Raw genomic sequence first — 13,892 nt, forward strand, 5'->3', positions numbered from 1 at the left:
GTAAAGCTTTTGTTTGCAAGAATGTGGAAATTGAATTATTTTAAACAATAATGATGCAAAGTGATGTAAAAATGTGTATAATAGTTTCTGTCAAAAATACTTAGATTGTGGTTTATCTTATATTTGATGCTTAAGATTATGGCATTTTGAAATGTAATCTGCCTAAACAAAATAAGTAATGTTCATTATTTTGTCCAAATAATGAAAGCTTGAACTATCAACAACACAAAGGATTATTTTGTAACAATTAGTATTAAAGCAAATAATTTTAATTCCATCTAAATACTAAGTATGTTATACATTCTGATGTACTTTCCTAATTGCCAGAGGAAAAAAAACTCTATGATGTTTCCATTCTTGACCTTAAAGTTTATAAAATACACTAACTGACTTGTTCTATTAAGAAAGCAATTCTTTGCTTTTAGTGAGTTTCCCTTGTATCCCATTTTCAGATGTATCTTCTCTGTTGTGTGAAATATGGCTTTACATTAGCTACTACAGTGTATTGCAATTGAAGATGAATCTTGTTGACCTCAGGTTGCTGTAAATTCCACTGGAAATGTTTTACAATATCACTTACAATGTCATTTGTCAGTGGCTACATCTGTTATCAGCAAAATGATGCTTTTTATAATTGAATATAATTAAGTTTACAAGCTTCCAAATGGTCCGTAGCTTCTTTCTGTTAACACCGTACTAAAGCTTCACAGTTAATTTGCCATCACTAATTTTTTAAATGTGTCGTGAGTGCAAACAACTTTGAAAAACACCAGATTGGCCAAAATGTAAATGCTTGTTGTATATATTTAGCAGTAAATATGGAAAACCATCTTATCCCACCACTGCACAATGAATGCTTGTGCAAATGTTAGATACTCTAGAGTTTATGATATTCTTTTTGAGAGCTTTAATGATGAACTGTATTCCTCCATGTTCAGTTCTCAGTGTAAATGAATACCATTCTCTGTCAGATGATCCAGTCACTGTTGGAAGCATTCAACCACCGCATCAAATTAAAACTGTACATCGATCACCTGACTACACTTTGCCTGGAGCGGAATCCACAAGCCTTGGCAGGATTGCCATCATTATCAATCAAGGAGGAAGAGGAGGATGAGGTTTCCCGGGAGCGTCAGTTGCAGAGTTTGACACCTGTACAGGTGAGATATTCTAATTACATCCTTCAAGTGTTGTTTTGTGCTTTACAGTGTTTGCTTGAGATCCTATAGCTGGAGGAAGGCACAACATTACTGGCAGAAATGTCAACTTCAAATCAAGAATGACAAAGACCGATCCCAACTGATGGTAAAATAAAAATATTAATTTAAAATTTGGTTCCGAGAGAAGCCAATGTAACTTGTAATTTTGCAGAAATTATAGTTACTGAAAGTCTCTCTCTGTCTGCCTGTCTCTCTCTCTCTCCTCTCCCTCTTCTACACAATGATTCTGTTCCGGATGCCCCAGAATGGATTCTGAGGGAGAGAGATCCAGTAGAGCAAGATGGCCTGTACAGAGAGGGATCAACCTGTGTGGGCTCAAGTTCAGTTATTGACTGTTCACGGGAAAAATGTGCCTTCAAAAATGTCAGGGAATCAAATCACCTTGTCTTCTGGTGAGAATCAGTCTCAGGTCAGTGGAACCTAGTTTTGGGACTGGATCAAAATATGTGTTGGAGCTGAGCTTTTAATGTGGGCATGATGGCAAAATAGAAGCTTTACACCCCCCAACCCCTCCAATGTCGAACTCATGCTTCTGGACTGCAGTGCACAGTGGTACCTACGCTGACTGCCTCATCTTTTGCTGAACCAGGTACAAAATGCTTTTTTTTTAAACTTTAAATCATAACCTAGTTTAAGCTGTTTTTCTTCCTCCCCTAAGAAACAATTATGAGTGTTAATATTTGCAAAATAAATAAGAAAGTCAATATAACTTTTCTGCACCTTCTGACTTGTCCACAACTCAACTGCAGTGTTTTGTTCATCCTGCAACTTAGGTAGGACGTTACCAATGAGTGAGCAATAAACATGTGGCTGTTCTAAAATGGTACATTTACCCATGTCCAACCAGAGTTCTTTGTTTCCATAAAATAATGACAATTGTATCCCTATTGTACATATGGATACAGAGAATAAGATGCTGGAGAATTTGTTACATAGGTATTTGACCTCTTTACCCAAGCGGTGCTGAGTGGTATCTGTAAATCGCAAAGAATTCATTGAAGTACTGCTCCATTGAAAATAAAGAGGTTTTCAGATTTTGCTGCTTCGTAATAATAAAGGTTAAACAATCTGAACATATGCACCAGTGGGTGCACAAAAGCAACTTTGAGCTATTAAATAGCTCATTATGTAGCTTTTAATCCAGTCACATGGGAAACTACGAACTGTAACAACAGCTCATGAAATGTGAAACTATGGGAACAGCTGAATAAATGCAAACACATTCTCATTTTAGAAAGCTGATAATATGAAAGATAACCGTGAGAGATCATTTCTGTTGTAGTTACTTTGGAAAATAGCTTTTATTTTTGTTGAAAAATGTAAAAAAAATATTGTAAGCAGTTTTAACAATTTTCTTTTAAACGGACATCCATATTTGAGTCTCCTCATGGTTATCATCAGTCGAAGATTTATTGTCCACAGCAATCCAGCGGCGTAAACAGCAGAGCATTGCTGCGGCCCCATCCATTACCTTAAAGCGAGGCTTTCTGTGGTTCCTTTTATAGGCAACAAAAGCAAAGCATGTGCTTACAGATGGAAGCATCTTTGTTTTTTTTTAACTGCTGACAAGCTAAACAGCTTATCTTGCCCATACAGGACAGAGCAGCCGTTAGTGTGCTCAGTGGCCCATACAGACCTTCCCAGCCGTTGCAAGAAGGTGTGTATGCTCGCATTATGTGAGTCCACCATAACATTGTTACAACCATGCATGGACATTTGGAAAGCAAAACCTGAGCTGCTGTAAAGCTATTTTCTATATAATGGCCACACATTGTGAACAGCTTTCGTGATGAAATCATTGTATGTTTTTTTGAGAACAACTAAACCTAAAAGTTAAGGAATGCAGAAATTCCATAGGTTCTGTAATTTTAGAAATAATAGAGATACTGCTACTCAGATCCACAGTGCCTGACATTACATGCCCAAAGATCCAAGTTGATCTATGTTCTTGAGTATTTATCTGAAAATAAGGACTTATTGATCACGTGTTGAATCTGTCAACAAGAAATAATAGCATTGTTTTAACCCCTGACCTTCACAGGATATGAATCCTTTCCAGTCTTATATAACAGAATTTATACTTCTGCTGGCTGACACCAACATTGATAGCCAAAGAAAACATTTTCGATGCACCCACAAATTACCAGCCTTCTCGAGATGAATAAAATTATTTTGTTGTTCCAGAGGCCAGAACCAATATGCAACATTAGTAGAGATCCTGTCGAGCTAATGATTGCCAATTTCTTCGGCAAAGCAAATAACTTCCAAATTTGTCCATTTTATTTGATATAATCTCAACGAGAAATCACGGAAATAGCAGCCACCAGCTATTTCTGGATTTGTTTTGCAGTTTCTGTAAAATTGCAGTTTCAAGTAGAAAAGTAAGTCGAGTACTTTCCCAAATTCAGTCTCCTAAACACATTCATCCAACTTCAGAAATGGCCCAATCTTTAATTGAAATCAAATTTTACTCATATAATCTACTCCCCTCTGAGTGAACAATCTTTTCACGCTTCCCATCACATGAAGAGGGTGAAAGAGCTGTCCACTGGGAGAACAGCTTGGTGTTGTAATGAAGGTTTGACTTCAGTTAAGTACTTGACCCAGTGCTGAAATTAAAAGAGTCCTGGGCTTCCCAGTTGATATTCCCATGTTATTATGTGTTATTTTAAGTTATCATTAACACTCTGAAAGCAGGAACGGGAATAAGCTTGTCTTGACTGTAACTGTTCTGAGGAATGAGTACATTTTTGAGGCTAACAAAGCCGAACATGTGATATTAAAAAAGTGAAGGTCGCTGGTTAGTCAAATTAACAAAGATTGTTGTCAGCCTTCTTTAGATTCTTGCTTTCAAAAAATAGAATTCTAGATTTTTTTTTGTCATTAAAATTGTGTAGTTTTGAAGAGTTTAATTATTATTAGTAAGCGCAACACTGGTCATTGAACGTTGTCTTTGTCCAACAGTGCCACTAGGTGTATGAGCCAACTTCCATACGACCAAGTTCTTGATACAGTATCACTCTGCACCCAGAGCTGGTATCAATGCAGTAACTGCACAAAAAAAGACTATTGTTTGTCAGGTAGCTTCCTCATCAGATCTTCAGTTACAAATAATTAATGTATCATAGGAAATTCACTGTACATTAGCTTGGTGTGTACTGCTTAAAAAAAACTACTCAACAGATCTTCCCTTTCAGCACTTGGTGCAGGTCACAATGTATCAAATACATATTCAGGCATTACCTGCCTCAACTGCCCTCTCAGACAGTGAGTTCAAGGCCTCCACCATCCTGAAAAATGACTCCTCTCTCTCTAATCATTGCATCAATTTAGAGCCTTGTTGTTAAATTACCGGAAATCGAATGCACCATCTGAATCATCAGAAAAGAAATAACTCAATCATATTTTTTTAATAACTCCAGCTGCCAAAAGGCAGCCATTACTCATTACTGGTCAAGACCGTGAGTGCATCTTGCGGCTGAATTCATTTCCTGGTTATATACACAAAATTCTTGCCTTAAAATAAGTTGTAGTGAGTGACAAGAATTGTTGTTTAGAGTCCAAATTGTTCTGGTCATTTGGTGCTTATAATTAGATTGCATCTTATTTTATATGATAAATAAAATTAACATAGTTTTAAGATCAATCTCTGGCCAAGCTTTTGGTTATTCCTTTTCATTGTCATTTTTGTTTTCCCCTGATTATTCTTCAGCATCTTTCTATGCTAACGGGATTATGAGATTCAAGTTCTTATTTCCAACAATATTGAAGTAGTTTTCCCCTGGCTTCAAATACTATTACTAGATTGTGTCATTGAAGTATTCTGCAGAATGACTCCTAGAAGCTGCCACAGGTTTGTTCCTGGCTTCTCAGCAAAGGAAAAAGAAATGGCATGTTGAATGGCACTAGTAGAGTCAACTCACCTTTCATGCTGATTCTAATTCCACAGGATGCATAGAGTATATTTAAATGCTGGTTAAGTCATAAAAGAATCTTTGGCTTGGCTTCGCGGACGAAGATTTATGGAGGGGGTAAAAGTCCACATCAGCTGCAGGCTCGTTTGTGGCTGACAAGTCCGATGCGGGACAGGCAGACACGGTTGCAGCGGCTGCAGGGGAAAATTGGTTGGTTGGGGTTGGGTGTTGGGTTTTTCCTCCTTTACCTTTTGTCAGTGAGGTGGGCTCTGCGGTCTTCTTCAAAGGAGGTTGCTGCCCGCCAAACTGTGAGGCGCCAAGATGCACGGTTTGAGGCGATATCAGCCCACTGGCGGTGGTCAATGTGGCAGGCACTCTTGGTGCCTGCCATAAAAGAATAACATTACTATAACTAATCCAGCATTCTCATTTCTACATAGAGGATGCCACTCAACTGCTCGTTTCTATGCCATTTCTTTGCCAAAGCCATTCAGGCTTGTTTCAAGTGTCCTTTATTTTCTTTTTGTTGACCTCAACTGAATACCCAATTTTGTTTTAAAATATTGATTGGATTTCGTTCTCAATCCTGGTGCTACACAGAGGCATTTCAAGCTCAAATTATCTAAAGTTTGAGGAAATGTCACTCCACCCCTCATTTTGATTGATCATTCTAAAATTCAATTCTCTTGTTGTTAACTCCTTAAAAGTGGAAATAGTTTATCTTTAATTCTTATCATTTTCAAAATCATCCCCATATATTCTTTCAGCATCAGTGGGTATTGGTTGGTACTGGAAATTGCTCATTGTGTGGCTGCCAGCTTTGTCTCAGTTGGGAGCACTCTTCTCTCTTCAGCTAGTGTATTTTGGGGACATCCTATTTTTGAAGCTTGAGCATAAATCTAGGTTGATTTTCTGAGACAACGATCTGCTGAGACATTAAACTGAATGTAGAACATAGAAAAGTCAAGCACAGTATGGGCCCTCAGGCCATGATGTTGTGTCAAATGGGATATTCCAACTACGTCAATCTAACCCTTCCCTCTCTCAAAGCCCTTAACCCTGCATTTTTCTAAGATCCATGTGTCAATCCAAGAGCCCTTTACAATAGAATACGATATGATGCGATGCCTTTATATTCAGACTGTAAAGTAGTACACAGTAAAAAGCAAGATAACATTCCTCCAAACCATAATGCTACCTATACATCATGAGATTAAATGTTCCTATTGTATCAGTCTTCACCTCCAACCCCAGCATTGCATTCCAGGCACCCACCACACTCTGTGTAAAATTACGCCTTCCCTAAACTTTCCTCTATGCATCTTAAATGGATGTCCTCTGATATTGGCCATTGCCAGCCTGGGCTCTCTACTATATCTATGCCTCTCATAACCTTATGTACCTCTAATATCCTCCATGGCTCCAAAGAGAAAAGTCATAGCCTTTCATAAGATGTGTTCCCTAATCTAGGAACCAACTTGGTATATCTCCTGTGTACCATCTCTGAAGCTTCCACATCCTTTGTACAATGAAATGAGCAAAATTGAACTATGTGTGGTCTAACCATCATTTTAAAGAGCTGGGGAGTAACAAACTAAAGGTATTATACATGAACGCAAGGAGTATAAGAAATAAAATGGATGAGCTTGAAGCTCAACTGCATATTGGAGGGTATGATATTATAGGAATAATGGAGACATGGCTGCAGGATGGCCAGGAGTGGGAAATTAATATTCCAGGGTATATGTCCTATCGAAAGGACAGATAGGTGGGCAGAGGGGGTGGAATGATTTTCAGTCCCTTGAAAGGAGCAATGTAAAAGCAGGTGGAGTAGAGGCTGTTTGGATAGAGTTGAGGAATTGCATGGGCAAGAGGACCATAATGGGAGTCATATACAAGTTCTCAAGCAGTAGCTCGAATATAGAAGGCAGAATAAATCAGGAGTTAAAATTGGTATGTCAGAATTGTAATGTTACAGTTGTTATGGGGGATTTCAACATGCAGGTAGACTGGGAAAATCTAGCTGGTGCGGGACTGCAAGAAAGTGAATTTATAGAATGTCTCCGGGATACATTCTTAGAGCAGCTTGTGATGGACCCCACCAGGGGGAAGACAATTCTGGATTTGGTGTTGTGTAACAATGCGGATTTGATAAGGGTCCTTGAAGTAGGGGAGCTATTAGATAATAGTGACCATAGTATGGTGAGCTTTAATTTTCAATTTGAAAGGGAGAAGGAAAGAAAGTCGGAAGTATCAGTATTATAGTTGAATAAAGGGGATTAAGCAGCCATGAGGGAGGAGTTCACCAAAATACAATGGAAGGATAACCTGGCTGGGAGAACAGTAGAACAGAAATGGCAGGGATTTCTGGGCATTTTTCAGAAGGTACAGGACCAGTTCATTCCAAAGAGGAAGAAAGGCTCTCAGATGAGCAAAGGTCAACAAAGAAAGTCAAGAAGAGTAGCAAGGCCAGGGAGAGGAAGTAGAATATAGCAAAGAGGAGAGGGAAGCTAGAGGATTGGGAAACCTTCAAAGAGCAGCAAAAGATAACTAAGAAAGCTATACAGGAAGAAAAAATGAGGTATGAGAGTAAACTAGCCAATAATATAAAAGGGGATAGTAAAAGCTTCTTTAGGTATGTAAAGAGGAAAAAATTAGTTAGGACCAAAATTGGGCCCTTAAAAACAGAAACGGGCAAAATTATTACAGGAAGCAAGGAAATAGCTGATGAGTTTAACAGATACTTTGGATCTGTCTTCACTAGGGAAGATACAGGTAAAGGTCAGGTAGGGGTTAGAGGTCCTGTGGTATCGAAGGAATTGATAGAAATTCCAATGGTAATGGAGAAATTGATGGAAATACAGATTCGGAAGCATATGGTCTTGAGCAAATTGAATGGACTGAAGGCTGATAAGTCCCCAGGGCCTGATGGACTGTATCCCAGGGGGCTTAGGGAGGTTGCTCTTGGAATTGTGGATACATTGGACGACATTTTCCAATGTTCAATAGATTCAGGAGAGGGTGCCTGTGGATTGGAAGGTGGCTAATGTTGTGCTGCTTTTCAAGAAAGGAGGGGGAGAACAGACAATTACAGACCAGTTAGCCTGACATCGGTGATGGGGAAGATATTAGAGTCTATTATAAAAGAAGAAATAACAGAACACTTAGACAGAAATAATAGTATTATTACAATGATACAATGGACTTCTGAAGGGAAAATCATGCTTGACTAATCTTCTAAAATTTTTTGAGGATGTGATGAGGAGGGTAGACATGGAAGAGCCAGTGCATGTGGTGTATTTGGTCTTTCAGAAAGCTTTTGTTAAGGTCCCACATAGGAGATTAGTGGCAAAATCAGAGAACATGGTATTGGGGGTAGGGTGCTGACATGGGAAAAAATTTGGTTGACAGGAAACAAAGAGTTAGGACTAACGGTTCACTTTCAGGATGACAGGATGTGACAAGTGGAGTCCTGCAGGGCTCGGTGCTGGGTCCTCAGGTGTTTATCATATATATATTAATGATTTAGACAAAAGAGATCCTAAATAACATTAGCAAATTTGCAGATGACATGAAACTGAGTGGAAGTGTGAAGTGTGGGGAGAATGTTAGGAAAATGCAGGTGCACTTGGACAGGTTGGGTGAGTGGGCAGATGCATGGAAGATGCAGTTTAATGTGGATAAATGTGAGATTATCCACTTTAGTGGCAGGAACAGGAAGGCAAATTATTATTTAAATGGAATCAAGTTAGGGGGTGGGGTAGTCCAACATGATCTAGGTGTATTTGTACATCAATCACTAAAAGTTAGCATGTAGGTTCAACAAGCTGTGAAAAAGGCAATGGCATGTTGACCTTCATAAAAAAGGGAATAGAGTATCGGAGTAAAGATGTCCTTCTACAGTTGTACAGGGCCCTGGTTAGACCACATCTGGAGTATCGTGTCCAGTTCTGGTCTCCTAATTTGAGGAAGGACCTTCTTGCTATCGAGGGAGTGCAGCGTAGATTCACAAGGTTAATTCCCGGGATGGCGGGATTGACTTTTGTCAAAATGTTGGATAAACTGGGGTTGTATATGTTGGAATTTAGAAGGATGAGGGGAGATATGATCGAGGTATATAAGATTATTAAAGGATTGGATATGGTAGAAATTGATTACATGTTCCCGATGTTGGGGGAGACCAGGACTAGAGGCCATAGTTTAAGAATACAAGGAAGGTCCCTTAGGACAGAGATGAGAAAAAAATTTTTACCCAGAGAGTTGTGGGTCTGTGGAATGCTTTGCCGCAGAGGGTAGAAGAGGCAGGTTCTCTGGATAAGTTCAAGAGGGAGCTACTTAAGGTTCTTGTGCACAGGGGAATTAAGGGTTATGGGGAGAAGGCAGGGACAGAGTGCTGAGAGTGGAAGATCAGCCATGATCTAAATGAATGGTGGTGCTGGCTGAATGGCCTACTTCAGCACCTATTGTCTATTGCCTGTTGCCTTGTTATCTTGTAGCTCTTGAACTTAATGCCTCAACTAATGGAGGGCAGCACACCATATGTGTTCTTAAATATCCTATCATTCTTGAGGCATCTGTGGACTCCTTCCTCCACACTGCTAAGAATCTTTCCATTAATCATGTACTGTGTCTTCAAGTTTGTTCTTCCAAAATGTGTCACTTCACACTTTTCTGGATTGAACTCCATCTGCCACTTCTCCATTAAACTGACTCCCATCTAGTAGTTGTTACCAACAACAACCTTCTGTACTATCCATTACACCTCTGACCATCATGTCATCTGTAAACTTAATAACCTCTCCCAACCCTTCTTAATCCAAATAATTTATAAACCTCACAAAGAGCAGGAATCCACCTCTGGTCACCTACGACAAGACCAAAACATGACCAGTCAACTATCTCAAGGCAGAATATGCTCCATCTACGACTACCCTCTGCCTTCTGTGAGCAACCCAAGTCCGTGCAGCAAATTTTCCATGGATTCCATGACTCATAATTTTCTGGAGAGCCTACAATGGGAACATCATCATAAACCTTATTAAAATCCATATATACCACATCCACTTTCTTACCTTCATCAATTCACCTCCTTAAAATTAGGATTATGGAGTAAACCTGCTTCTGACTCTCTCGCTCTTAGAAAATCATGTTTCTCCAAATACTTTTAAATCCTGTCCTTTAGAATCCTCTCCAATATTTTGCCCATCACTGACATAAGACTCACCGGTTTATATTCCCAGGATTCTCTCTATTTCCTTTCTTATATAAGGGAACTGCATGTGCTCTTCTCCAATCCTCCAATACCACTCCATGGCCAGAGAGGACACAAAGATTAACACCCCAGCCATCTCTTCTCTCACTTCCTGTAAAAGCCTAAGATCCCATCCAGTCTGGAGACCTATCTATCTGAATGTTTTCCAGAAGCTCTCCTCACTACCTCAGGTTCATGTAAAAAGACTTTCAGACAGAATTGCAAGATGATGGAGATCTATCCCAGTATTGCTCACAATATTATTCTTTCAGTCAACATTTCAAAACGGATTGTCATCTAATCATTAATAGAAGCTCACTTTCAATGTATTGGCTTCAACATTTGCTACATTATAACAAAGACGACAATTGAAAAGTTAGTAATTAGTTGTTTGGTAAGGCATGTTGAACAAGAGATGGAAGATGCTGTAAACTGAATGTAAATCCCGATATAAATTGTATGCTTCCTTTGTGTAATTCTGCCAGATTTAATCTGGCTTTCCTCTCCATTCATTCAATGCTGATAGCATTCAAAGATATATTTTGATTGAATAAATCATTGCCTCTTTAAGAAGAAAGGAAAATTTGACCTTTTGCTCAATTTATGCTGCCTGCAGAGTCTCGCAAAGCACATTATAGCCCAATTAAATATCTTTTTAGGTGGTGCAATTTGTAGGAAAAAGATTTCCTGGTGCAAGCAAGTAACCAGACAATCAGGCTTGGTAATGTTGAGTGAGGGAGATATCAGCATGATATTGAAGATAACTCTCTTGCTAATCTTCAAACCACTGGATGTGATCTATTATTATCAGTTGGTCTTCAACAGCTCATCTGCAAGAATGCTGAACAATCCCTCAGAGTGTCAGCAAGGTATGAGCCCTAGATGACCATTCACACTGCACATATGCCAATAAAGCATAAAATGCTCTTGCACTTTCCTATGCATTTATTTATTTGCATTTATCACTTCCAGATAATTACGGTTTATAATCCCTATCTCACTGCACTGATTCATCATTCTCTACTTATCCATTGAGTTCACTCCTGAAGTTAGATGGAATCTGCACACTGTTCAATCCCTCCAATAACTCACTTCTTCCAGGAACATGCAATGTCATCATCGTAAACATTTATGTTATGTTGTTAATAAATTTCAAGACTGTAGCCCAACGTGCAAGTCCACAAGTGGTCCAAATCCTAATCTTAGGTGCTATCCTTCTATTCTGTGCCACCTGCATCTTTTCAATAGGATTGCTCTCTCCAGGCCAACTCTTTTTCAAAGTATCTGAGTTTATTAAGTCAGAATCCTGCTTACTATTGGATATTTGCTCGATGTGAATTAGCTTTTTCTGAATCCGGACTTGCTGCCTAAAATATTCTGATACTGTATGATGAAGCTTGACATGCAACTACAGTCTTATACAACATAATAACTTTGTATGGAGAGACCAGAACAACTCTGTTAGTTTCTTTTAAACTTACTTGTCCGTGAAATGTGGACAGCACTGGCAGGCCAGGACCTATTGTTTATCCTCAAATGCTTCTGATTGTGAGGCATGCTTGGCCATTTCAAAGACTAATTAAGAGTGAATGATATTGATACACATAAAACAGACAGGTAAAGGATATTAATAAGGCAGAGGGAATTTTACAACAATCTGGTGATTTCATTGTCACCATTATATCAGAATTTTAGTTCCAAATTTAATTTTTCTGCTGCTTTCTTGGGGTTTGAACTTGAATTTCTAAGTCTATGGCAAGGCAACTGATAGCGGTCCAAAATCTTTAAATTCTATGCTACCTTTGTAATATTTATCGAAATTCTTACTCCTTTTTCAAGAAACCTACTCAAACGTCTTACCTTTCGCAAGTGCATGTTGGGTGTTTTTGATTAACCAATGTATTTCTAATTTATTTTTTCTCAAGTTATAGACGTTAATTGTTTGTCAGTGACTGGCTTCATATTAAACTGATGAGGTCTGTAGTTAGCCAATTTATTCTTCACTCCTTACAAACAAAGATATTGACGAGTAAAGAAGTAGGGAAGTTTTGATAAAGTTGTATAAAATATTGGTGAGGCTAAATTTCAGGTATTATATGCAATTTTGGTCACCTAACTACAGGAAAGATACCAATAAGATAGAAAGAGTGCAGAGAAGATTTACTAGGATGTTGCCCAGACTTCAGGAACTGAGTTACATGGAAAGGTTGAACAGGTTAGGACTTTATTCCCTGAAACATAGAAGAATGAAGGGAGATTTGAGAGAGCGATGAGGGGAATAAATAGGTAAGCTTTTTCCACTGAGGGTAGGTGAGATAAAAACCAGAGGACATGGGTTAATGATGAAAGTGGAAAAGTTTAGGGGGTACATGAGAGGGAGCTTCTTCACTCACAGAGTGGTGGGAGTGTGGAATAGGCTGCCAGCTGAAGTGGTGAATGCGAGTTCAATTTTAACATTTAAAAAAATTTGGACAGTACATGGATGGGATAGGAATGGAGGGCTATGGACTGGGTGCAACTCAGTGGGATTAGGCAAAAAATGGTCAGCACATACGAGAAGGGCCTGTTTCTGTGCTGTAAAGTTCCATGGTCAAATGTTTACTGAATGATCAGCGATCCTCTAAAGTTTAAATTTATATATACAGGCATACAGCATGGTAGCAGACCATTTCAGCCCACGAGTCTGTACTGTCCAATTAACCTATACCCCTGGTACGATTCGAAAGGTGAGAGGAAACTGGAGTCTCCGGAAAAAACCTCTGCAGACGCAGGGAGAATGTACAAACTCCTTACACACAGTGCGGGATTCGAACCCCTGCCTGGTCCCAATCGCTGGTGCTGTAAAGGCATCATGCTAACCACTACACCAAGCATACCGCTTTCTGCAATCAGCTGTGCTCCCCCATATAACATACCTTTATTCTCATCACTGCCAATTTTAAAATAATTAAAGTAAAATATTTGTTTAAGATCTCTGTTGAATGTTGATTCTGCAGATTCCAAATTGGTACTTGTCCTTTGAGCAAGTCTATTACACCTTATGAACTTAAAAAAGCCATTTATTATTTTATTTATTATCTTCTTTTCCTCTTTCCTTTTGAATATCCCCATCATTCCTATAGTAGCCCCACCTTCCCTTAAAGTTGCAGTTCAGTTTTTAATATCATTATTAAACAAAAATCCTTATGTTTTGCTGCACTCCTTTTTCAATTCACAGAAATATACAAATTACAGTGTCAAAGTTCATTGAAAAATTAGAATTAATATCAGAAAATAAGTGATAAATTCTCAGTTGCATAGGAAATCAAATAACTTTGGTAATTACATTGGCGCTGTTAACAACTCAAGCTTATCCTGCACATTGTATAGGATACATCATAACCTATTTCACTCAATAACACCTCCTCCCTCCCAAGTGAAAGGGAGGATTGTTCCTTCAGATTAATTGGAGCTATTGGTTTCTGTGGAGTACAACTTTAAAACTGTAACCCATGAAATTGGAAAGTC

At 38.7% G+C, this 13,892-nt stretch overlaps 1 protein-coding gene across 6 annotated transcripts in view; it reads left to right on the plus strand.

Annotated features, from left to right (window-relative positions):
* LOC138764158 (ERC protein 2) overlaps positions 1 to 13,892 on the plus strand; it is an 871,420-nt gene that overhangs the window by 765,870 nt on the left and 91,658 nt on the right. For 4 of the 6 annotated variants that reach the window (XM_069939655.1, XM_069939657.1, XM_069939658.1 and 1 more), the window contains one exon: positions 972 to 1,160. In XM_069939655.1, coding sequence (XP_069795756.1) covers positions 972 to 1,160 — 189 coding nt within the window. Of the gene's footprint in view, positions 1 to 971; positions 1,161 to 13,892 lie in introns of those variants that run through there. The other 2 variants (XM_069939660.1, XM_069939661.1) reach the window with 1 other exon arrangement.

Source organism: Narcine bancroftii, chromosome 5 (assembly GCF_036971445.1).
Source record: "Narcine bancroftii isolate sNarBan1 chromosome 5, sNarBan1.hap1, whole genome shotgun sequence".
Classification (NCBI taxonomy): Eukaryota; Metazoa; Chordata; class Chondrichthyes; order Torpediniformes; family Narcinidae; genus Narcine; species Narcine bancroftii.